General features: G+C 37.3%; 2 protein-coding genes across 3 annotated transcripts in view; one reads left to right on the top strand and one right to left on the bottom strand.

Moving 5' to 3' along the window:
- The window catches only part of st3gal2 (ST3 beta-galactoside alpha-2,3-sialyltransferase 2), a 35599-nt gene extending 27663 nt beyond the window's left edge, over positions 1–7936 (top strand). The window contains exons 5-7 of the mRNA XM_073850619.1: positions 100–145; positions 305–424; positions 2577–7936. Coding sequence (XP_073706720.1) covers positions 100–145; positions 305–424; positions 2577–2750 — 340 coding nt within the window. The 3' untranslated portion in view covers positions 2751–7936. The remainder of the gene's footprint in view (positions 1–99; positions 146–304; positions 425–2576) is intronic.
- Positions 7937–9868: 1932 nt separating this feature from the next.
- Positions 9869–26884, bottom strand: aars1 (alanyl-tRNA synthetase 1). Of its 2 annotated transcripts, XM_073850376.1 has the most exons (22): positions 26810–26879; positions 26239–26310; positions 21993–22160; positions 21721–21909; positions 20415–20560; positions 20139–20330; positions 19646–19790; positions 19422–19567; positions 19232–19340; positions 18928–19078; positions 17937–18061; positions 16929–17073; positions 16663–16841; positions 16458–16571; positions 14752–14958; positions 14370–14554; positions 14022–14130; positions 11403–11516; positions 11199–11318; positions 11024–11110; positions 10816–10929; positions 9869–10696 (listed from the first exon to the last, which is right to left on the bottom strand). In XM_073850376.1, exons 2-22 carry the CDS (start codon positions 26287–26289, stop codon positions 10517–10519), a joined length of 2976 nt encoding a protein of 991 aa, XP_073706477.1. In that variant the 5' UTR covers positions 26290–26310; positions 26810–26879; the 3' UTR covers positions 9869–10516. The 2 variants fall into 2 exon arrangements, with proteins under 2 accessions (XP_073706477.1, XP_073706478.1); XM_073850377.1 differs by lacking the exon at positions 26239–26310 and having other exon boundaries at positions 26810–26884.
- Between the last annotated feature and the right edge of the window lie 309 nt (positions 26885–27193).

Raw genomic sequence — 27193 nt, 5'->3', positions numbered from 1 at the left:
TAGCAGCAGTTCAACTTTTTTATGAAAAGATGAAGAGATGCCAGAAGTGGGAAGACTTATAACTTTATCTTTCCAAATCGCTCTCTCTCTCTCTCTCAGCACTTACGCTCCAGTGAAGCAGTTTCTGCGTGTGGATAAAGACAAGGTAATATATTTCCATCCTGTCTCTCACAGATTTATATTCTCTGAATTAAGACAATCTTTAGACTCTGAACAATAGAACACTATCAGTCTCACATTCAGGCTTGCTTTGTTTTCTCTGTGCTGCTATAACTCTGCATATGTATCGAATAATGTCCTATAGGTTCAGATCTTCAACCCAGCTTTCTTTAAATACATCCATGACCGCTGGACACGTCATCATGGCCGATATCCCTCCACTGGCATGCTTGTGCTGTTCTTTGCTCTACACGTATGTGATGAGGTAAGACTTTAGGGTATATCATATTATAATGCATATAATTCATACATGATGTTTTTTCCTGAAATGTGCTTTGGTATCATATTGAAATTTAGAATATTATATAATATAGCAGTTTTTTTTATTATTTTAACAGTCATTTACTCCTGTGATAGCAGTGGCACCACTGAATTTTCAGCAGTCTTCACTGTCAAATGATCTTTTAGAAAGCAGTCTAATACGCTGATTTGGTGCTCAAGAAACATTGCTTATTATCAAAATACAAAACAGTTTTGCTGCTTAATATTTTTTGTGGATACTGTGATGCATTTTTCTTCAGGATGATTATTTATTTTAAATATAAATCTTTCGTAACAAGCCTTTAACATGTCTTTACTGCCACTTCTGATTAATTGAATGTGTCCTTGATGAATAAAAGTGTTAATTTCTCTTAAAAAAAAACATACTGACCCTAATCTTTTGAACTTTAGTATGCTAAAGTATGCTTTTTTTGATCCACTTCAAATGTAGACTGGCAAATCCAGGTAATTTAACATAGAAATATGATGATTTTTAATGTTTATGACTGTTATAACGCCACCTATGGTCTGATGTCCATAAAACTTTGTATGCTTGCTTATGCCGAGTTCAGACTGCATGATTTTAGCCCCGATTTTGACTCGCCGACAGGTTTTGAGAAATCGACGACAAATGCCCGAAATCACAGGCAAATCGGTGCTCGTTCACGTGAGTGAAAATCACACAGTGTGAACTATCAAAGACGCGATCTGAGAGAATCGCCGACACACCCGTGAGATATTTGGCATGCTAAATATCTGGACCTGTCGGCGATTCAAAATCATGCCGTGTGAAAGGTGATCTGACTGAAAATCACATTGGCGATTACCTACAGCCAATGAGACAGCAACATCCAGGTCAGCGGGAAGTTGGGGGAGGAGTCACGAAGGTAGACCATAATATCAACAAGGATACCTTCGGCTTCTTTTCTTTTCGCTGCAAATGAGTGCACATGCAATTTGTATGACAAGCTTCTTGCGGGCTACCATTTTTTTTTTATAATAATACCAGTCTCACGTGAGAACTTGCACGCCTGACCTCGCGTTGTTTCCATGTCACTTCTCGCGTGTGTTTGGATGTGAGATGTAGTTTGCGGACCGGGACAAAGTTGTCGGCGATTCTTCCTATTGTAAAGTCATGCAGTGTGAAACCCCCCCCCCCCCCCCCGTCGCCGATCCATCGTGCAGTGTGAACACAGCAGCGTAGGAATGCTACCCCAGATAGTCATGCAGTGTGAAAACATCTGTGACGCGATTGCTTTGAAAATCGTGCAGTCTGAACTCGGCATTAGACTAAGCGACAACTTCCCGCTCTCTCTATTGAAACCAACACGGAAGTGACTTAAACTGCAATTCATCGACTGGCCGCTAGAGACCAAAAGGGAGTCAATCCCATAGACTCCCCATGTTAAAGTGCCCAACTTTTTGTTCTAGCTTCCGTTGAAATACACAGATGTCCTCACAGACACTTGTGGCATTTTGGACAAAGACACGCCAAATCAATTTTCAAGTTGTAGCTGTTTTTATGTTTTTTCCCTGTTATAGAGCCACCACATGGCCAGACTTTTTTTCTGTAACCTCAGACTGAGCTCTTACATAAGTGTTCCAAGTTTGCCAAAAATATCTTTTTACATTCAAGAGTTATAGGAGTTTTATGACAGTGAGTTGAACTTTTTTGGACAATTATTGACATTCACTCTCCAGAGAATCCATTTGGATTTTTGTCCATAGTGAACCAATGATTCCAACAACATCAGGCATTTGAGTCTGCGACTAACGGTTTAGGAGTTATGCGCGATTTCATACTTTAGATCGCTGTAAGGCCCCCGTAAGGCCAATTGGGGTGAGCCTTGGTGAGATTGTAGACGGTGTGAGTACTACCATCCCTCCAAGTTTCAAGTCTGTATAACTTACGGTTTGGTCTGCCTGATTAATTTAAGATGGAGAATGCAGATCCGTGGCCATTTTAACAATTACAATAGGCTTTTAGTGCTATGCACTCGAACCACTAAATCATTTTAAATATGACTTGTTATTTACATTTCAAAGTTGTGATAATGACTGTGAATTTGTTTCTGTTTCTGTGTCTGTCTCCATAGGTGAATGTATTTGGTTTTGGGGCGGACAGCAGGGGAAACTGGCACCACTATTGGGAACAGAACCGCTATTCTGGAGAGTTTCGTAAAACAGGTGTCCATGATGCAGACTATGAGGCCCAGATCATTGACAAGCTGGCCAAAGCTGGCAAGATCTCAGTCTTTCCTGGAAAGTGAATCTGGGTGCAAAGAAATGGACCAACTGATGGACTACCATAAACAAAACCACCCATTATCCACTTGACACACTTAGTGTGCCTGTTATACGTGATCAAGAAGTAATTTTTCATGATCTTATTACCATTCTATGCTGTCCCGAGTGGACAGGATTCTGGGCAGCATCCCCCATGATGTGGTGGTTTTGAGAGGAGAAGCTAGTACTAAATGTGCTTTTCCTTGCAAGCCTACCTCAACTAGGACAAGGAACTTGACTTGGCAAGGAACACTAATATCTCACCACTAAACAGCATGTTAGGTATATGTGCTGGGAATGGATTTGGCTTATATTTATGACTTTTGTTGAATAGTGATGATGCAGGAACTCCTATCTCATGCCGAAGCGAGGTAGATGAGTGAGACCAACAATCACCATTGTGTATCGTACTCTAGTAGTTCTCTGTGATTCATTAAAGAGATAGTTGACCTAAAAAATGAAAATTGTCATTTACTCAACCTCATGTTGTTCCAAACCTGAATGATTTAATTCACACAAACGACATTTTGAAGAATGTTTGAATGTTTGTCAGTTGGGTCCAAAATATTTTTTGCACCGTTGTCGTCACAGAAGAAAGTGTCATACAGGTTTGCCATGAAATGAAGTCGAGTAAATGACAAAATTTTCATTTTTGTGTGAACTTTCCCTTTAACTAAAAGCTTGGACATAGTGGCGGATTATTTTAGTAGTGTTATGGCACTGCAGTTAGATTCCTCACGTCACCAGGCGCATGTGGCCAAGTGGAAGTTAAGTTCTTGCTGTTAAGCTGAGCTTTATTTTGTCTTAGGAGATATTTTATGTTTTGTTGTTCGTGTTTGAAATGATCACACTAACAGTTTGCGATCACTGTGTGCTCACAGCAGTATGAACAACTTTTTGTTTAGTTAGTTTTTGCTAATTACGTTTGAGTACTGACCATTCCTCTGGTCTGAAGAGGATGGACCGATACTTGACACCAGGAGCTGAAACCACTGACGCAGTCCAATATGAACACATATGAGCAATATATTAAGTACATGTGGAGTATGTTTAGAAACCAACGCTAATAAAGGTGTGTTGATTGTTCTAGAGATGCACTGTGAACAGTGGTAGAGCTTCATTGTTGATCTTCAGCACACTACTCTCTTAAATTTAACGTAATCATGTTATATAATGGAAAACAACAGAGAAAAAGCATTAGATTGTGAGAAACCGAATATATGCTTTTATTTCTGAAGCCTGATGTTTTGCGATACAATTTATGACTAGTTGATGGACAGATCTTCTGGAGAAGTTCTGGTGGAATTCACTGATGAGCCTTTTCTTGAAGGCATGTAGACACTCCTTTGCTGCTGTTTAGTCCTTTACCATCAACAGTAGGTGATTTTTTTTTTTATATTTATTGTAAAATTTGTATAGTTTTCCTTGTATAACTTATTACTTTATAAATGTTTAAGACCATACGAAGAATAAGCAGAAAGATCCGCTTGACTGACAAGTGCTTTCTACAGAGCCCTAAAGGGACATATTGATGGGAAAAAATAGGAGATGGGAGTAAAATAATATTTTTCTCCTGCAAATATTTGCACTCTCCAAAGAAACATTGTGCTAGCTAGCAAATTGATTGTGTTCATCTTAGAAACTGTGCGTTACCTTGCAAAAAGTTTTTTTCCCTAGAAAAACTTTGTGTTAACTTGCGAAAAGTTTGTTACAGAGAGAAACTTACATTACTTCCCAAATTTATGTTGCCCCAATAAACTGAGTAAGCTTTTAAAACAAGTTAGTGTGTGAACTCTCTAAGAACGGTAAGGTTTTGTGAGCAAACAAAAGTTTAGTTTGTTCCCCAGAGGAACTTTGTGTAAACTTGCAAAATGTTTGTTAATGTGAGAATCTTTACTTTACAAAATATTTGTATTTCCCGAAGAAACTTTGTGATTGCAAAACTTGAGTTGTTTGCATGTAAATGTTCTAGAAAGAACGGGAATTAAACAGGAATGCAACATTTTTCTGTTAAAAGCGAACATTTCGCAAGCTAACACAGTTTGTTTAACACAGGGAATGCAAATTATATCACAATGCTTTTTGCGTTCTTTACTAATTGTTTTGCTTTTTCCCCAAGAAACTTTGAGATAGCTTGCAAAATATTTGGGTTCCTCTAAGAAAATTTGCATTAACTTGCAAAATGCTTGCTTGTTTATTCCCCCTTGAAAATTTGTTAACTTGCAAAAAGTTTCTGTTCTCCCGAGAATCTTTACGTTTGCTTGTAAAACGTGTGAATTATTCGCATCAGAACTCAAAGTTTCTCAGAGGAACGCAAAGGTTTTGCAAACAACTCAAAGTTTCTTGGACATTATTTTTGCAAGCTTTCTCTGGGAACATAAATTATATTTTACTGTTTTTGCATTCTCTCGCAAAATGTTTCCACCAAGAAACTTGGTGATACTTTACAAAATATTTCCGTTCCCCCAAGAAACTTTGCAATAGTTTGCAAAACTTCTGAGTTGTTTGTGTGTGAATTAAGAACAACAGGAAAGTTTTGAAAGCAAACAAATGTTTTGTTGGAGAAAAAGAGGAAAAAGTGAACATATTGCAAGCCAACACAAAGTTTTTAGGGAAATGCAAATTATATTTCAATGCTTTTGCGTTCTTTTGTACATTGTGTTTTTCCCATGAAGCTTTGAGATAGCTTACAAAATGTTTGTGTTCCTCTAAGAAAATTTGTTGTAAAGCTTGTAAAGTGCTTGCCTTCCCCTGAGAAACATTTGAGTTGATGGGAGAAAACGCAAAGTTTCTCTGCGAATGGAATTTATATTTAGATGCTTTCACATTCTTTTGCAAAATATTTGCATTTACTCAAGAAACTTTGTGTTGGCTTATAAAATGTTTTTGTTTCCCCCCAGAACGTTTGTGTTAACTTGCATTTGCGTTGATTTGCGTTCTTTTGTACATTGTGTTTTTCCCGTGAAACTTTGCGATAGTGTACAAAATGTTTGTTTCTCTAAGAAAATTTGCGTCAGCTTGCAAAATGCTTTCCTTCCCTTAAGAAACTTTGCGTTTACTTGCAAAACATTTGAGTTGATGGGAGCGCAAACAAAGTTTCTCTGCGAATGGAATTTATATTTATATGATTTCGCATTCTCTTGCAAAATATTTGCATTTTCTCAAGAAACTTTGTGTTGGCTTACAAAATGTTTGGTTTCCCCCCAGAAAATTTGTGTGAACTTGCAAATAGTTTGCGTTCTCCCAAAAAGCTTGACGTTTGCTGGTAGAACTTTTGAATTGTTTGCATCCAAACTCAGTTTCTCAGAGGAACAGAAAGGTTTTTCAAACAACTCAAAGTTTCTTGAAAGAACGCAAATATTTTTTTATGCCAACGCAGTTTCTCTGGGAACAGAAATTATATTTCAATGCTTTTGCATTCTCTCGCAAAATGTTTCCTTGAGAAATTTGGCACTCAAACGTAATTCTGCAAACACGAAAGCACTGAAACTTTTTCTTTTTTCTTCCAATCGCATATTATTTCCCATCAGCATGTCCCTTTGCAGGTCCGTAGCTTTCTGCTTTGGCCTATAGTCTAAGTTTTAGGTGCAGTAGTTCTTTTTTCAAAATGTAGACATATCAGCCATTTCAGTGTGTAAACGCACACACGTTACATGCTTGCGTGCCTTGTCCTCGCTTCTGGACACGTCCTCTCTCCAGAGCACAGCTAACCTCATTATAAGACGCATACACACGCGCTATTGTTCCTTTAGTCTTCTTACAGAGCATTTATTGACACACATTCGCACTCACACAAATCTGGGCTCTAAAATAGGGCACGGATCGTCTACCCACCAGCTGTCCTCCACCCACACATGAATCACGGCTTCTCCTGTGCTCCATCACCTCATCCTCTTGTCTGTTCTACTTTGAGCTAAGCTGAGCGCCGTGCCTTCGGGATCAGGGTGGGAAAAGCTCTCTCACCTGAAAACCTTCTCCCTCTTAATTTTTAAGAGCTGCCTACCTGCAATTACTGTCACTTCAGAAAAGTCTCCTGAACCCTTCGAAAATCAGACCTGTGGCACACCAAGTGCTTTTATACATTGTCAATAAAGCGTAAATGACTTTTGATTTATTAAATGCAGTGCTGCAGTGGCTTTATTATATTTAAGCCTATTCTGAGGGATTATTATTGGGCGTTTCACAGTGAAATTCTAATATCACAGATACGTAGGATGGCTGCCCTCTCATAGGTAGAATATTGAGATGCGCAGTTGGTCACCAAAGAGTTTTATTCCATTACTAATCCTCTTGTTTGTTAGATGTTTGTGTATTGTTCAGAAAATACGGATTTAGGAAAATAAGTTGGCTCGTGATGTTCTTGTATTTCTCTTAACAGTATTCATTAATCCTAGATGGTACCAGTTGGCGAGGAGGGATGCTTCTCTTCTTGTTTTTGTGCCACAGGAGGACCGTAGCCTGCCGAGAGATAATTCAGGCAAACCTACTCAATTTATGAAAGACTACATTATGTCCACCTTCTCTGTTCTCTCCATTTGAAATGTTCTGCGGCCAAATTGCATGACGAAACCAATTCCAAATTGGCTTGTTTTCTTTATGCTCTTCTTGCCAACGTTCTCAGCACTAAATTATCGGTCTTTGTGGATCCTTATTGTCACACTGAGAGAGCTTTTTCTAGGGCTTTGTATCATCTTTTGCTCAATTGTTTGTAGGATTATAGGATGCAAAGTTGAAGGCTGTAAAGTACTAAGTGAGATGAATATTACAGAGCCTGTTTTTCTTTTTCCTTTGCTGCTTTTTCCACGATCATACACATGATTGTGCCTCTAGGATAGATATTTAATTTAGTTCTCTTGACTTTTCAAAAGGCTTTACAGTAGATTCCCCTATACCATTTGTAGAAATAATTAAATGACAGCTAAAAACTTGAGATGAAGTTAAAAATGAGGCTGCAGTAGTTAGACTTCATGAAGGAACCCTCTTCAGCACAGACTGTACATATCCTCACTGTGCCACTGTGTTTGCTCTCATTAACTTCTCATTAGTGTTGATATAGTGACTATTGGTCAGTGCTCCTTCTTTCCTTTCACAACCTCAGTCTTTGTGTAATTATGGACTGTTTTTATCTTTATGCTACTGTAAGAAATAAACATGTTTAAAAATGATTCAACTTATTGTGTCCAAGGACGTTTGTATACAAGTAAACAATTTTGCTCGTTGTCAGAGCTGCTTTATTTACCTCACGATTTGGTCAGTTACCCGGATGAGCAGCCATATTGGCGATACTCTGATGTAAACAACATCATGGATTGCACAGTTAATGTACTACTGAATACATGTGGAAGCTGCTAAATCATATAGAGAAGGACTTGGTAAGCAGGAAATGGTCCAATATGGACAAACTAAAGTTAATAGGTGGTAAAGATATGTATGAGCAGTATTTAGATATTAGCCTAATATTACACCTGACACTAAATGTTTAGAACAAAATAATTTTGTCAAGATTCTTGCCCTGGAAATACTTATAATAATGCTAATTTTGTTCCTCAGACAGTTTTTTTTTGCACTCTTCTCCTTCAAGAGGACGTTTGTATACAAGTAAATAATTTTGCTCCTTGTCAGAGCTGCTTTATTTGATGCAGTACGTAGTGATTTAGCATAAAAAGGACTCTTTCAAACCGCATTTCTGAGAGCCTCTGGGAGACTACAGTTTTAAGGTGGAAATACTAAAAATATTAAACACACCACATAAACATGTAAAACTTGATTTTCACTTTAAGTATTGAACTTATGATTTCATGGAAATTCTTTTATCAATATGTGAACAAATGGATCAATTTTTACTATGGTTTACCTGCTTTGTAGCGGCGAACGTAGAAAACTCAACTTTAAGCAGAGGAATGCGTCGTTGTATTTCTTCTTTTCCGTGTCGCGCGTTCACGAGAGTATCACAACGCAGCTCAGTACTGAACGCGAGTGGACGACTGACAGAGAAACCTAGAAAATGTTTATTTATTTTTATTTTTTTATTTATTTTTTTCTCCGTTGCGCACAAAAAGTATTCTCGTAGCTTGGTTAAAATTAAGGTTGAACTACTTATCACGTGGACTGTTTTATCGATGTCCTTATTACTTTACTGGGTTTTTAGCGTGATAGTTCCGTTGCTGTCTATGGCAGGGTCAGAAAGCTCTCGGATTTCGTCGAAAATATCTTCATTTGTGTTCCAAAGATGAACGAAGGTCTGTTTTGGAACGACATGGGGGTGAGTATTTAAGGACAGATAACACATTACAACAAACCTATCGTTTAATTTTTTTAAAGAGTTCAGAATGTATCATACATCCATATCATAATGTTATAGTCATGTTGATTCAAAATAAGTTGACGTGGTTTAAGCACCCCTAACCAAGAATGTAGTTGTAGTAGTATGACAGTTATTAATCTATAATAATTAACCTTAATTTGCTTCATTATAGAGGGTTTGCACTTACCTCATGATTTGGTCAGTTAACTTGGATGCGCGGCCATATTGGCGATACTCGAATGTAAACAACATCATGGATAGCAGTTAATGCTACTAACTACTAAATATGTTGTTCTGCTAATTTATTTATGCTGTCTAAATCACGGAAAAAATGTGTTGAAGCTGCTAAATCATATAGAGAAGGTCTTGGGAACCAGGAAAGGGTGCAATACGGACAAACTAAAGTTAAAAGGTGGTAAAGATACGTACAAGCAGTATTAAGATACTAGCCTAATATAACACCTACCTGACCGTAAATGATGAGAAACACAAATGTTGTCAAGATTCTTGCTTTGGAAATCCTGGTTCAGTTTGGCCAACCATAAACACCTTTTGTTCCTCAGACAGTTTTTTGCACTCTTGTCCTTGATTTGTTACTTTTTGGCAGTCTATAGTACTCTAAATGTCTTTACCTGATCAGATCGATTAGTACAGGCCAAAACATGACAATAATTGACCATTTTCAGCAGCAATAATCAGCAAAATATGCAAGGTTTGTTAGGTTCAGTGATGCCAACATGGCCGACTAATGACGTTGCCTATATAATAATATACACCACTCCACAGAACAATGAAAAGTCTTTTATGCATTTGAAACTTTTTTATTACCTTTAACAAGTGAAACAATTCATGTGACAGGTAATTAATGGCTCATTTTCCCAAAACAGATGCTACAAGAGCTAGTGAAAGGTTACAGTTAACATGAATTTTCCTGAACCATTATGACATCCCTCCTGTTACAGAGACAGACCAACAATCCCACAAATGTAATGGAAAACCTTATGATAAAAAGACACCTTCTAATAGTGATAATGGCAATAATTTTCCTCCTTATCATATGCTCAGAATGATAACAATGGTCATTAGGGCGATTTTAGCTATTAGAATAACATTAAAATGTGAATCTAAATGTAATATTCCAATCACAAAGCATGCACAGCCCATGTGCTTTGTATCATAGAGTCAGGACGGTTTGATGGATCAGTTAACGCATCTGCAATGCTCCAATTTACAGAAAGCGGGTGATATATTTTCCCCTTCCTATCCATAATTGACAAATGACACATCTCTGTACAGTTTTTACATTTTCCAGCCTGGAATGTCCACTTTTGAAAATTCAGCAAGCAGAGCTGGAACAGGACAGGAGGAAGGTTAAGACCGAACTAAAGACCTCTTTCCAGATTAAACCTCACATACACGGCTATCTCTCGTTTGCTCTCTCTTTCCTTAATTTTCACCCAGTTTGAGGCGGGCAAACTCATTGGCCAGCTGCAAAGCTTCCTGTATGCTGTTTGTGTTTCTACCCGTGGCCTGAGCAGACATGTCTTTACCACCTCCTTTTCCGTCCAGCAGAGGGCACACTTCCTGAACCCACTCGTTGGCCTTCAGGCCTCGGTTTGCAACATCCTGAAAACACAACCAGAGTAAACTAGTGATTAAAAGTATTCATTTCTTTTACGGCAAGAAAATCGTATGTTTTAAAGCAGATATCATGATAAGAATAAAGTTCTCTCTAACATGTTTACCTGAGGCACTTGGCACAAGCAGATAATTTTTCCTGCTTCATTGTCCACAGCAAAAAGCATAGCAGCAGTCTGTGGTGAATTCGTCTTCAGCAGCTTCAGAGATTCATTCAAAGCCTGTGGACACAGACATATCATTAAGACTTTCACTGCAGACAATTACAAAACTGAATTCAGTTCAAGTAATTCGATAAGACAATGAAAGAGTTACCTTTGCAGATGCACCATTTTCCATCTCCATCACGATCAGAGGTTGGTTGGGGTTACTTTCGATTATCTCCTTTGTCTTTTCCAAGACCTATAATTAAAACCATAATGTGGTCACAGTTGGTCTTTAACTTTACAGTAATCACGGTGACTATAAGATCTGAATTGTGTTCTCTTACCCTCTTCTGTACATCAGCCTTGCTGGCACGGTCCAAGTCATCCATGATCTTCTTAAGACCTTTCAGGGAATCCCTCATCACGTCTTTCCGCCACTGAGAGATGACTGCAGTGCCTAGGGACTGAATACATATGCATACACAAATTCAGTTACACTTTGGAGGGTAAAATAGATACAGGGCAGAATATGTCTGAGTTGAGCTCACCTCTGTCATATCAGCAATCTCCTTCTGAATATCTTTATTCGGGGTGGTCTGAGCTTTCACTTTCTCTGCCATGCCATCTAGTTCCAGCTTCAGTGCATCAGCTTTCCTCTGGGCCTGACAACACAAACATAAATCTGTCAAGAACTATCAGAAATGGGAATCTAGGAACATAAAGGGATAGTTCATCCAAAAATGAAAATTACCCTCATGATTTAATCACCCTTTTACGGATACCATAAAATAAAATTCCAGGACTTTCAAGGACTTCAAGCACTACCTTTTTGATTTTCAAGGACTTCAATCAAAGATCTCACTTATGGTTTGATGTTTTCTACCTTAAAAAAAAAAAAAAAAAAAAAAAAAAGATTTGCGGAAGCTCTAAAGTCCCGATCTGAATCAAATCATTTGTGAACCTGCTTCGAAATTCTGATCTAAAAATCAAACGATTCGTGATCCATGTAAATTGTGAATCATTCAAATAGTGGAACGATTTAAGAACCCACTCTTAAGTTCTAAATCAAATGAATTGTGAAATGCACTTCAAAGTCCCGATATGAAACAAATAATTTGCAGTACGCAACCTGAGGTTCCTATCGAAATAAATTGATTTGCGATACTTAAAGTTCCGATCTAAGTCAAATAATTTGCTATGCCACTCAGAAGTCCTGATCTAAATTAAAGGAGAAGTTCACTTCCAGAACAAAAATTTACAGATAATTTACTCAACCCCATCCAAGATGTTCATGTCTTTCTTTCTTCTGTCAAGGCAAACAACTAGAGAAGACCCCTCTTCCTTGGCTGGGATCGCTTAGAGCCCTTTGAAGCTGCATTTAAACTGCATTTTGGAAGTTCAAACTTACGGACACCATAAAAGTCTACTATATGTAGAACATTCCTGAAATGTTTTCCTCAAAAAACATAATTTCTTTACAACTGAAGAAAGAAAGACATGAACATCTTGGGTGTCAAGGCTGTGAGTAAATTATCTGTAATTTTTTGTTCTGGAAGTGAACTTCTCCTTTAAATGATTCGTGACACACGATTTGATGGCCCGATCTGAATCAAATGATTTGAGATATGCGATCCGACTGGCGCGTTTAAAAACACTGAATCATGTTGCGACGCAATGGCTTGTAAATGGTTTTTAAATTTTTTTTTTAAACCCTTACAAGAGATGTTGAAATTCGAAAATGAATGGCTCTTTTAATTTGATCTGGTTTTTGCTAGCGAATCACTTGAAATGAAAAGAAGTCTCGGGTTTGAATCAATCGATACAGTTCGAAGCTAAAATGAATCACTTAGTTGATTTGGCTCATCTGTTCCTCTTTTTACATCTTCAGGCATGTTTACACGACACTGTCAGTACTACTACTACTCTGTTAACTCCATAGTTTTATGACATTAACTGAAATAAGTAGGATGGTTTTTTAAATTGCATAAATTTTGCGTGAAAAGATATGTGCTTCTTAAAATTAAACACTTATTTCATAGATACACTGTCTTTCAATAATTCAAGCACTTTTCAAGTATCTCTTCAGGAAAATTGCTATTTTTAAGGGGTTTCCAGGCCTTACATTTCAAAAATCGGGGTAAATCAATAAAGGCCTTCTGCAGCCAACTGATGCATTTTTGGAAGCTAAATCATAATATTCAAAACTTTATAAACCATAATATCTAGCTTCCGCTAACTGTCGTATGCACGTTCACATGAGAGTGACGGTTCCAGTGGATGACGTAGGCATAGCGTAAGCTCCAGTAAGAATATGCTAGTCTTACGAGAACAAAGTTTTGTTTACAGCAAAGAAAAAACAGTCAACGTGTTCGTCTACATCATCCGTTGGAATGTGACTCTCTTGTTTATATGCGTACGACAGTTAGTGGAAGCTAAAGATTACGGTTTATAAAGTTTTAAATATAGATTTTTTTTTTACAAAAATGCATAGATTCACTTCAGAAGACTTTCATGATGGATGGATGCACTTCAAAACCTCAACAGCCAGTCACTCCCATTATAAAGCTTGGAAGAGCCAGGACATTTTTTAATACAAGTCTGATTGTTTTAATCCGAAAGAAGAAAGTCATATACACCTGGGATGGCTTGAGTGTGAGTAAATCGTTGGGTAATTTTCATTTTTGGGTGAACTATCCCTTTAATAATTCTGCTTCCTAAATGATTTACCCACCAACAATTTGGTCCTAACATACTGTACTATAAAAAAAATAAATAAATACAATTTTATAAAAAAAATACTATTTTTTAAACCACTGTTCTGAATGTGTATTTAAACATTGTTACATGAATGAGGAGTCAATAAGTACATTGAATTACCTCTCGCAATTATAAAGCACATTCTTTGTGAGTCTTCATGACTGATTCGTTGAATAGAACTGTCTCAAAAGAATAATCTGTTTGTCAATCAAACTACACTAGCCAGACTGTGCGTGCAAACAGTAAGAACACCACAATAGCCAAATATAATCCTTGCATTATTTCACATTTTTTCCATATCGCATTCAGACAGCAAAAACCGGTTCTAGATTCCCAACCCTACATCAGATACTAAAAAGCATCAGTTAAAAAAAAATAAAAGTGCACATATTCATGTTGGCCCCTCTAACCTTCTGAGCCTCTGCTCCAGTCACTGCCACAATCCTCCTGATTCCTTTAGCGATGGCCTCCTCCGATACGATCACAAATGGTGCAGCGTGGCCAGAGTTCCGCAAGTGCCTATGGGTAAAAATGATCAAACAGAAAACTCATTAGGGCTGAGGAAAAAATTGCTTTCTTAAACATCGATTCCATTAACAAAAATGCATTAGTTATCTTAATTTTCCATGAATTATTATTAATAAAGCTTTTGAATATTATATAGAAAGTTGATATTTTTGTTCATAAACACAGTAAGCTAGATGTTGGCCTACTTATGCAATATTAAAGTTCATAATATTAAAATTTGATGTTCATACGTTCCACCGCAGAACTCGATTGAGGTGAGTGAGCCTGAAGGGCTGTTTGGATCAGCCAGCAGCTCCTCCACTGGGACACCAATAGACACCACTCTAACAGGGTCAGGGTACGTCTCATCAAACACTGCCCGCAGACCTTGAATGGCTTTAGCTGCTGCAAGGGGGGCATCCAGAGCGTAGACCGACTGAAGAAAAACGTACAGGGCATCTTAGTTTGCAAAGGACACGTAAGCTATAAATCTGTATTCAACTAACTTATCCAAAAGAGCTTTATTGTTCTATTTTCTGAACAGCTGCACTGTGAATACATGTCAAGAACGTTTCAAGCAACATGAATACAAAGTGTTTGCTTGAAAGTGCAATTCTATAGAATGGGTCTGACCTTGGCATCACGAATCATGGTTGAGGCGATCTCTTCTGTGCGCCGCACTTCATCTGTAGTCATTGCTCCTTTAGCTGAGAAGTCAAAGCGCAATCTGTCTGGAGCAACCAAAGAGCCCTTCTGATCCGCCTCTCCCAGCACTGAACGCAAGGCAAAGTTAAGGATGTGTGTGGCGGTGTGGTTACTCATGATGGGCCTACGACGAGCCTGAGAGAGAGAGAGAGAGAGAGAGAGAGAGAGAGAGAGAGAGAGAAAGAGGGGAATTATGTTGCATTCTATGTAATATCCTATTCATGTGTCAAGTCATCCCTCTTATTTATCTAAACCAGATGTTATAAACATTTTGAAAGTAGGGCCCTATGATTTGCGGGATGTGGAAAACGCAGAATCCAGTCATAAAAAAATTGAATTTGCTGTATAACGTGGAATGTCTCAGAATTTGCCAAATTTTGGATGAATAAATCAAAAGTAGGTCAGTACACTTCAATCAAAATGCGATATGGATTAGTGTCTGTGAATATTAAACTGCAAAAATACTATTTAAATATGAATCCTGCATGTTCTGTGTGAATGAATAGCGCAGACGTGCATGTTCCATTTACTATACACATACTGAAGCACGCTTGACACTAGCAATGTTTTCAGCCTCTGCTGCCTGCCCTCAGTCACTTCATGAGCATTTAACCATTTATTTTGTGAAAATTGTCGTCATATATGCAAACAGAAATCTGAAGGTCTTTACAGCAACCCGTCAAAATAAAAGTTCCGTTTAACTTAAAGAAACTGTGACAGAAAAATATTACATAATGTTATGATACTACTACCACTACTTCTACTAATAAAATGATTATTAAAACATTATTTTTTAAAGAAAAAATAACCAAAATATATAACAATTTATTTACCAGAAAAATGTAAATAATACACAATACACAGTATTTCAAGAAATTTTTTTTTTTAATAAAATCCTGTTAAATTGTGTATGTTTCATGATTTAAATTAATTGGACATGGGCTTTGATTATCATTTTTTAATTTAACCAATAAAGGATAAGTTCACTTCCAGAACAAAGATTTACAGATAATTTACTCACTCCAATCCAAGATGTTCATGTCTTTCTTTCTTTAGTCATAATGAAATTATGTTTTTTGAGGAAAACATTTCAAGAATTTTCTCCATATAGTGGACTTCTATGGAGCCCGAGAGTTTGAACTTCCAACTAACAAACTTGAACTGGAGCACACAGAGAATGCATGTGCATCGCAGAGCTAGACGAGATGATCATTTGTGGTTAAAAAGTGTATAAATATTGTTAAATTTAAGAAAATGACTGATTGTTTCACTAGATAAGACCCTTATTCCTCGGCTGGGATTTAGAGCCCTTTGAAGCTTCATTAAAACTGCATTTTGGAAGTTCAAACTCGCGGGCACTGTTGAAGTCCACTATATGGAGACATGTTTTCCTCAAAAAACTAAATTTCTTTACGACTGAAGAAAGAAAGACACAAACATCTTCGTTGACAAGGGGGTGAGCATATTATCTGTAAATTCTAGGAAAAAGTAAACAGAAAAAACAGAATCTGGGAAAAAAATAAAACTTATTTCATAGGGTCACCCTGTTTCTATTTTCCTTGTAAAAGTAGAAGTAATGTAAAAACATCAAAACAAAACAAAAAACAAAAAACTAAGACAAAACTGTAACATACCTCATCCACGTGCAGAGTTAGACGGTCTCCAACCTTCAGTGTGCCGTATACTGTACCAATATGCAGCACGTATCCTCCACGCACCTGAGTATTCTTCACAGTGAACTCCATCTTCTAAAGTAGCACAATAAAACATGACAGCACCATGAAGCATAGCTAAATCAGGCAGTTCAGCTTCATTGTACAACCACTCTCAGTTTCTTACATCCTCAGCAGAGTCGTTTTCTCGGAGCATGTAACCTTCATCAAAGCTCTGGCCACCCTGCTCGGCGTAGAAAGAGGTTTTGTCGAGCAGCACTCCACACTCTTGACCTGTGGTCACCTCATCAACAAATGCACGCTCCCGCCTGAGAGCCAGTACTGTGCCCACTGCCTGTTCAAACTCTGAGAGGGACACACAAATGTCACAAGTGTGAAAACCTACACGTAAACCGTAAAAATCAAGAGGAATATCAAAGGTGTAATTCATACCATAGTTGCCGTTATCATCTGAAGTGTACTTGTACTTGGAGCTGTCGTCAGTGGCAGCGACACTTTTGTTTCTAAGCTCTTCAATGGCATAGATGTCCAGCATGATGTGGTCTTCATCCCCAGAGCCTTTGCCCTGAGACTTCAACTGTGTGCACAGACATTTTTAATTAGACTCATTTCTAGTTAATATTGGATATATCCGCTGATACAGGATTTTAACTATTTAAACAATTTTAACATCTACATTAGCTTTGCCTTAAAGCGATAGTTCACCCAAAAATTTAAATTCTGTCATTAGTTACTCACCCTCATGTTGTTCCAAACCCGTAAGACCTTCGTTCTTTTACAGAACACAAATTAATAGATTATATGAAACATTCAAGGCCCAGAAAGGTAATAAGGACATCAGTAAAACAGTCCATGTGACATCAGTGGTTCAACCATAATTTTATGAAACCATGAGAATACTTTTGTGCACAAAGAAAACAAAAATAACATCAATTTTAATGTCTTTATTATGTTTCTGTGCCTTAACCATGGTAGTACCCTTGCTGTCTAGGAGGGTTCTCGGATTTCATCAAAAATATCTTAATTTGTGTTCTGAAGATTAATGAAGGTCTTACGGGTTTGGAACAACATGAGGCTAAGTAAATAATGACAGAATGTAAATTTTTGGGTGAACTATCCCTCCCCCTAAATCTATTCTACTTTAATGAAAATAATACATATACAAATAAACAAAACAGTCAAAATAGAATAAAATAAGCTACAATTGAATTTTTGTACCACAACTTAATAATTATGAAAGATGGAAGATAGAAATTATGAAAGATGCAGATAGAAATTTTCTTTTTAAGGGCTAAGATTACATTTAACAGTGCTGTTAAATTACTGCTTTTAAACACTGGTATCAGTGCCACTGAGTACTGGTAGTGTCTCTTTATAACTGTGAAATTATTCTGTGCTAAATGGAAATTGCACTGTATGAAAGAATGAACTAATTTAAACCTGAGCAGCTTTCTTCTCATCCTCAAAGGCCTGCAGGTCCACTCCCATTCCTCTTTCCTCAGCGATCAGGGCAGTGAGGTCCAGAGGAAAACCATAAGTGTCATACAACAGCCAGGCTGTGTCACCTACAGTACACAAAAACAAAAAGAAAAGAAATAAATCAAATACCAGCTTTAGAATGTAAATTTACAGTAGATTTTAGCGTAAGGGGGCAAAAAAAAAAAAAAAAAAAAAGGAGGAAAAATCTCTCTCCAGTTCAGTCTCAGGCCAGATTCACAGTAATTTAAAATTGTTTAATTTTACAAAATGTTTAAAATATTATTATTACTGTAGTAATAAAACTGTTGTACTGTGAAATAAAATAAATCTGTATTTATTATTTAATAAAAAATAATTTTTCAGAAAGACAGTAAAAATCACAATACTAATATTTATGTACCTTTAGCTTAATTTCTTGATGTAATTTGCTGATTTCTTAATTTCTTTGCTTTCAAATGTTAAACTATAGAGCTTTTATTTTGGTGGAGAAACAAAGACAGCCTTTAAATAGATAGTTTACCCAAAAGATGAAAATTACCCCATGATTTTATTATTATTTTATCTAACTTTCTAAACCATAATCTGTAGTAATCAAGAGAGAGTGGCATTCCAGCGGATGATTTAGGACGTAGCGTAGTGTAGTGCAAACTCGCAGTGAGAATTTGCTAGTCTCAAAAGAGCCAAGTTTTGTTTACAGCAAAGGAAAACCTATTCACTGCCATTTTAAAACTGGGAAGAGCCAGGGCATTTTTTTAATATAACTGTGATTGTATTTGTCTGAAAGAAAAAAATCTTATACACCTAGGATGGCTTGGGGGGCGAGTAAACCATGGGGTAATTTTCATTTTTGGGTCAATTATCCTTTTAAAGATTCTCTTAGATTTAGAAACAATTCTCATTATAAATTTGGAAAAAAAATGGTTACAGTCTTTTGCGGTATTATGTGCTTTACCCGGTATAGTCTTGCTGTCTCCAAGACTCTGGATCTTGCGGTCCAGGATACGGCGTCCCCTGCTAAGGGTCTTAAGGAACTGTGCCTCCTCCTCATTGATGATGTCTTTTACCATATCAGGATCCTTGCGCAGCTCTGGGAAAGCATCACCCTGTAGAAAGCAATGAACCATTAAATGGCCATCAGAGAGATGCATCTAATTAAAGAGCATTTCAATGTTTCAGCAACTGCCACTTTGAATCACTGTCAAAGCTGCACATAAAATCAGAAGGAAAAAATAGTGTCGGAGAGGTAAAGGCCTTACCAGGGATGCAACCACCACATCTACCAAAGACGCAAAGAAGCCCCTCTGTGCCCCCAGCTTCTCGTGAGAGTATCGCACAGCACGACGCAGAATCCTCCTCAGCACATAGCTGCAACACAAAAACAGGGTCAGATATGCATACGTTGACTATATGTGAATTACTCGGCAAATAATAACATAAACATCTCACCCCCTGCCTGTGTTGTCAGGTCTGCCACCGTCAGACAAGGCAATGGTAATGGTTCGGGCGTGATCAGCCAGGACACGGTATGCCATGTCAATACCATCTGTGTCTTCTGCGCCAACCTTTCCTGTGTATGCCCTGGCACCTGTGCCCTAAAAACCCAAAAAATAATTTCAATAACATGCCAAAGTGAGTTTAGTCATGTTTCATATGCTTTTCTATGAGTTTACCTTCTGGATGGCTTCAAAATAAGGGATGAACAGGTCAGTGTCATAGTTGGACATCTTGTTTTGCAGGACAGAGACCAAGCGCTCCAGTCCCATCCCTGTGTCAATGCTCTTCTTGGGCAGAGGCTTTAGCTCCGTCTCTGATTCTCTGTATAGAGAGAAAATATGCATATGCATTTAAAACAAATCAAAAAGGGGTCATGAACTGAGGAGACCGGAACAGAACAGAATACAATCTGGCGATAGAATTCGTAATGGAGGTGCTCATGGTTTACTCAGGTAAAAGGTCTATATTGAAGCCAGTCTGCCAAAACAATAGCTTGTGGAATGTACAACTCTAAGATATAATAGTGTCGCTAAACACTGCTTTTGCTTAAGATGATCAACGCCTGCTTCTACATCGCTGGCTGTTTAGCTCTGCCCACCAATTCATGCAAACTTTTAGTAAACTATTTAACCATTGTTACCTGTAGTTAGCAAAGATGCAGTAGTTTACCTGTTAAACTGGATGAACACAAGGTTCCAGATTTCAAGCACATTCGGGTCATCCATGTTGACCAGGTGGGCGGCATCTCTGCCTCCAATGCGATCGTAGTGGATCTCGCTGCAGGGTCCACAGGGACCGGTGTCCCCCATCTCCCAGAAATTATCTTTCATACTCCCTGGCAGAATACGGCTCTCCTCCATTCTGATATAGAGTGAAGATAAACAAGAAATATGTAACAACATCACATCAATAATTTAACACACCTTGTACTGATTCTGTACTCACCCCAGGTCCAGCCAGATCTGCTTGCACTCCAGGTCAGGCTCCAGGCCTGCATCAGCATGACCACCAAAATAAGTCACATAAAGCCGTTCAATAGGAATGCCAAACTCTTTCGTCAGCAGCTCCAGTGCCATCTCGCAGGCCAGGTGCTAAAGACAAGAGTGAGCAAGAGAGAAGTAAAGGGATGCAAAATTAGTTTTTTGGTTTGTGGTCAAAAGTTTACATACACTTTGCAAAAGCTGCAAAATGTTAATTATTTTACCAAAATAAGAGGGATCATACAAAAGCATGTTATTTTTTTTATTTAGTACTGCCCTGATATTTCACATAAAAGATGTTTACATATAGTCCACAAGAGATAATACCAGTTGAATTTATAAAAATAACCCTGTTCAAAAGTTTACATACACTTGATTCTTAATACTGTGTTACCTAAATGATCCACAGCTGTCCCTTGTTTGTCCTAAACAGTTAAACTGCCTGCTGTTTTTCAGAAAAATCCTTGAGGTCCCACAAATTCTCTGGTTTTTCAGCATGTGTATTTGAACACTTTCCAACAATGACTGTATGATTTTGAGATCAATCTTTTCACAGTGAGGACAACTGAGGGACTCATGCAACTATTATAGATGGTTTAAACACTCACTGATGCTTTAGAAGGAAAAACGATGCATTAAGAAGATAAGTGTTAAACTGAAATGATCTTGTCTTCTGGGTACATGTAAAAATGTAAAAAAAATATATAATATTTAAGCAAAATAAGAAAAATGTACACATTCTGTTCAAAAGTTTACACCCTTGCCTCTTAATGTATAGTTTTTCTTTCTGGAGCACCAATGAGTGTTTAAACATTCTGTAATTGTTGCATATGAGTCCCTCAGCTGTCCTCAGTATGAAAAGATGGATCTCAAAATCATACAGTCATTGTTGGAAAGGGTTCAAATACACAAAAATGTTGAAAAACCAAATAATTTGTGGGACCTGAAGGATTTTTCTGATAAACAACAGGCAGTTTAGCTGTTCGAGACAAACAAGGGACTCATGAACAACTATCACTAAACAAAAAAAAAAAAACAGCTGTGGATCATTCAGGTAATGACGCAGTATTTAGAATCAAGTGTATGTAAATTTTGCGTGAAATATCTTATTCAGGTCAGTGCTAAATAAAAAAAATAACATGCATTTTGTATGAATCTCTCTTATTTTGGTAAAATTATTAACATGTTATAGATTCTGCGAGGTGTATGCAAACTGATAGAAGAAATACGCCATGGTTTTACAGCATGTAACATTTCTTTCCATCTCTTACTTTGAAATAATCTCCAAAGGACCAAGATCCCAACATCTCGAAGAAAGTATGATGGTACACATCTTTGCCCACATCATCAAGATCATTGTGTTTGCCGCCGGCACGAATGCACTTCTGTGTGTTTGCAGCACGACGAAGTCTGGCCATAGGATGGGACGGGTCGATGGTGTTCAGAAAGATGGGCTTGAACTATAAAAAAAAACAATTTATTTTCTTCATCAAATTAGGTGCTTATGTTTGCACATTTTTGTAACAGGCTCAAATCTCTATACCTGGTTCATCCCGGCATTGGCGAAGAGCAGAGTGGGGTCATCAAGCGGAATGGTGGCCGACGAGTGGACGTAATGGTGCTCATGTTTGCGAAAGAAGTCGATGAACTTCTCACGAATCTGTGCAGCAGTCAGCGAAGAGTCCATGCTGGTTCTGTTTTTCTCAGGGGACTGGGGACATATAGAAACACACAGTGAGTCAGAAACCGGTTTTACAAAAACAGTGGGTGGAGTAAACATGCAGCTGCTTTGCGGTGCTGTTAACTGCCAACAATTAAAGAATCTCTTATGGATACCTGCGCCCTGTAAGAACATCACACACACACCTCACGTTCACTACATCAATACTGGAGCATGTGAGGAAGGAATCTGGTTAGTGAGGAAGCAAAGCTTGCAAATCCACTCTGACGTGCAGAGAAATTAAGCAAAGGGCAAAACACGGGACTAAATGTCTTCTTTATGTGGGTAAATGGAACCGTGATCATTTTAAGCATAAACACTAAATATGAAAATAAAAATAGTATATCAAAACATTCAATCAAATTGAGAAACCATCTTCCTTGCTAAAATGACAAGTGAAGCTCCTCAGCAAGTGGAGCTCGTATGCAGTAGGGTTGTGACGATGAGGAAATTTCCCCACCGGTTAATCGGCATGTGACAACACCGGTAATACCGGTATCACCGTGGGGGTGGGAGTTTGCTTTTTTCTCTTTTTTTTCTGCTTTTAAATAGCTTAAAAATGCTTGCCTATTATACTTTCACTTTCAGTTTTGCGGGAATTGGCAATTCGGCGTCAATTGTTTTAATGGACGACAACGAAACTACAAAAAAAAAAAAAAAATGCTTTTGCATTGCTTTTTAACACTAAATCGTCCGCCATTCTCTTTCTGTAAATTCAACTCCTCTCGTTGTGGTGTTTTATTTCGGGATTTTCGGGAGGAGCTCGCACAGATAATTAACACGGCCATTTCACCATCAGCAATTACGCTCCCTATCCAAGCACTACAAGAGAATCCCTTTAAGCAGTCTTACCTTCATCATCTCTTGTTTTCAGCATCCCTCCAACCCCCACCCCCCGTCTCCACACCTTCAGCTCGGGGGAGCGCTTATTGGGTTCGGGCTGAATGCCGAGCTCGGAGCCCTCTCCCGAAAAGCACGCCAAACACGCCTAACTTTTACGCTGTTTATTATATTTAAGCGCGAACTCGTGAACTCCTCACCTGATAAATGAAATATGATGCATTGTAGCTATGTTCAGTTTTTAATTATAGCGCATGCTCTCGTCTTAAGTAAATTATTTAGAATGATATTTTCAATTCAATTCAAATCAATGTTTAATAAAAAAAAAAAAAACGAATATTTAAAAAAAAAAAAAAATGTGGAGACGGTGTCACGGTGGAAAAGTGATGTCACCGGTGTTGCGTCTTAAAACCGGTAACACCGTCAACACCGTCTATCGTGGCAAGCCTAGTATGCAGCGAACAAAAGACATTCCCTGAAGTAATTAAAAGCGCCACTCCCATAACAACTAATCCAAAACACCAAGACATCTTTTCCAAAAGTCAACTCATAAACACTCAAGCCATGCATGCCGTTGACAAAAAATAACTACACTTCTTCAACATCTACACACTGAGAACCAGAATTTCCTTGCTATAATGACGTGGACATAAAAATAGAGCTAAACCTGATTTACAATCTTTTTCAGGGCTTAACAATAAGTAGCAAATGTTTCACTTGTCCTGTCAATGTTATTACTGGACTCACTGTAAAAATAATTTTAAAAAGTATGTTATGAATTTATGTTTTCTTTGTAAAACAACACTCAATTTTGACAGAGATTTAACATCAACAATGGCACTGTACCAAACGAAACTCACATATTTTGCTGATTATTGCTGCTGAAAATAGTCCATTATTGTCATGTTTTGGGCTGTTCTAATTAGCCAGACTGGGAAAAACATTTGGAGTATTATAGACTGCCAAAAGTTATAACAAATCAAGGAGAAGAGTGCAAAAAACTGAGGAACAAAATACATTTGTGGTTGGGAAAACTGAACCAGGATTTCCAGGCCAAGAATCTTGACAACATTCATGTTTGTACTTATCTTATCTCCTAATTAATACTGCTTGTATATATTTTACCATCTATTAACTTTAGTTTGTCAAAATATTGAGCCTTTTCCTGCTTATTAAAGGAGTAGTTCACTTTCAGAACCAAAATTTACAGATAATGTCCTTCTTTCTTCAGTCGTAAGGAAATTATGTTTTTTTTTTTGAAGAAAACATTTCAGGATTTTTCTCTATATAATGAACTTCTATGGTGCCCCCGAGTTCGCACTTCCAAAATGCAACTTTAAACGGCTCTAAACGATCACAGCCAAGGAAAGAAGGGTCTTATCTAGCAAAATTATTTTCTAAAAAAAAAAAAAAACTCAAATGTTCGTCTTCTCTAGCTCTGTGTGTACTCTGAGATTAAAAAGTATATAAATTGTAAATGTTTTTAGAAAATAACTGATCGTTTCGCTAGATAAGACTCTTCTTCCTCGGCTGCGATCATTTAGAGCCCTTTGAAGCTGCATTTAAACTGCATTTTGGAAGTTCAAACTCGGGGGCACCATAGAAGTCCATTATATGGAGAGAAATCCTGAAATGTTTTCCTCAAAAAACATCATTCTTTACGACTGAAGAAAGAAAGACATCTTGGATGACAAGGGGGTCTGTACATTATCTGTAAATTTTTGTTCTGAAAGTGAACTACTCCTTTAAGTCCTTCTCTATATGATTTAGCAGCTTCCACAGTTTTTTTTTTCTGTCATTTAGACAGCGTCAATTAGCAGAACAATGTATTCAGTAATACATTAATTGTGCAATCCATGCTGTTTTTCACATTCGAGTATCTCTTATGTAGCCGTGCATCCAGGTAACTGACCAACCCTGACATAAGTGCAAACCCTCTATTGATGTTTTTAATTTCAACCTATGCTAAATTAAGCTACCAAGACACACGTCATAACATTTTCTTGAATACATAATTAAATCATCCAAAATTTGACGATCATCACAAAAATAAAAACACACAAATGTCACTCAGTGACATTTATAGATTCATATAAACCATCTTTCTTGGATAAAAAGCTGGTATTTACTTTATTTATTTTGCTAATATATAGATTACTATAATTTTCAGCCCGTTCTAAATTATGCCTCTAAGGCTAATACAAGTCATAATTAAATCAAAATTTGACAACATTCAAAGACACACATTCATGATGAATTAACATTCCTTAGGATGAATCACCTGTTATATTGCCTATTTCTATGTTGGTTTGCATAAGCGCTTTCGCTAAATGTACAGTCAAACCAAAATTTATTCAGACTCAGACACCTTTTTATCACAGTTTATTCGCTATAGTTTAGAAAATGGTAATAAAATATGACAAGAACTATGTCAAAACAAATTTGTCTTGCCAATGTCAGATAACTTTGATAGAAAGGTATGTAATGGATTACAATCAACCACAAATTCAGACTGTTAGTATGACAATATTTACACAACTATCAATACTTTGTTGACCAATTACCAAGCGATGCTGAATTTTGTTCTGTGGTGTAAAAAGGGCGCATTAGCAATTAAAGAAAAAACACTTAAGCAAAACATGGTCAGGTCAAAGTGTCTGAATAACTTTTGGTCCCAAATTTTTTATTAATTTTACTGGTAGTCCACTGTATAAAGAATTTTTTGGTATAATGTCACAGTTTACTTTATTTTGCTATCCTCGCTTACATAAATGAACTATAGTGTCCTGCACCCACTAGTAAAAAAATATATAAAAATTATATCTTGTGTCTGAATAATTTTGGTTTGACTGTAAATGTAGTGACAACGCAGTAGTACTCACTGGAGTTGCTCTTATTCAGTAACCTTTTATTAACATACTAATAAACCCTTCGAACCCTAAGATTAAATCTCTTAAAGCAGAAACCTGGCCAAGACTGCTGCAAATAACACAAAAACAAGCAGCACCTGCCAAATCAATAGACCATTTCAAAAGATTTTTTAAAAGAAAATATGTCACGAGAAAATGCTCACAGGACTTATTCTTAATCCCTGAATACAAATGTCAAACAATACTGCATCTGGCAATGCTTCATGAAGGATCATAAGAATCAGTCACATGACATGATGCACCAAAATTAGTGGGCAGAGCAAGTCAACACACCAAGACCTGCACACAGTGAGCTTCACCTGACAACAGAAGAAAGCTTTGGCACATAAAAAAGTGAGATGAAGAGCCATAGATAATGATGCTCTATGATCCTAGAGGAAGTAATATATATTAAATAATATATAAAGAATATAATATCGTCAAAATCCCATTCTAAAGAACACAGAGACATATGAACGTAAATGATATGACAGCTTCCACATATATATGAATTTTCCTGCACTGCATTAACAAGTACACTGGCATAGGCCAAGCCCCTATAGACTACAAGTATGATGCAAGCTAGTGCTGACTTGCACCTCAACATCTCCATCCGGATTTGCATTATCGGGATGCTGTATTACATAATTATTTAATTCATTATGTCAAGGTAATTTACAAAGAGTATTGGATCAATCGGTCTTTCAGATTTATTTTACAATCGAATGCTTTCTCTAAACACGAGACCAGGCTAAACTGACAATCCAGTCATTCACTGAACTGAAACACCAATGGGATTCACATGGTCTCGCGAAACAGCTCACAAATACGTATAATACAAAATAAAAACAAATAACGTAATGAAATATATGAAAATCTAATGAAACTTACGAATAATAATCTTTTAACCGCCTCAGAAGCCAGTCACACTACTTCCCACGCCGGTTGAAACCAAAAGGAGAGTAGAAGCTCCGCCCACAACGTAGATGATTGGTTTAGGAATATTGATGTTTCAGTGTACGTAGTTTCTATTGGTTTAGGATGCTGTCAATCAAAACAAAGACGAGCCGGGATATGTCAACGGCGTGAAGGACGGAACTGGATGATGCAACGATAAAGTAACAGTGCAGTGATATTTTTATTTTAAAATATATTTATTTTTATTTTGTCAAACGTGATTTACAATCTTCTTTTATTTTTCTCTCTCTCCTGGTTTATAAACATGTCTTCTTCCCGAATCAAACAAAGCGACACCATTGCTATAAATATATAGCC

The sequence above is a fragment of the Garra rufa genome, chromosome 11, assembly GCF_049309525.1.
Source record: "Garra rufa chromosome 11, GarRuf1.0, whole genome shotgun sequence".
NCBI lineage: Eukaryota > Metazoa > Chordata > Actinopteri > Cypriniformes > Cyprinidae > Garra > Garra rufa.
This window is presented reverse-complemented; position numbering and strand designations above follow the sequence as displayed.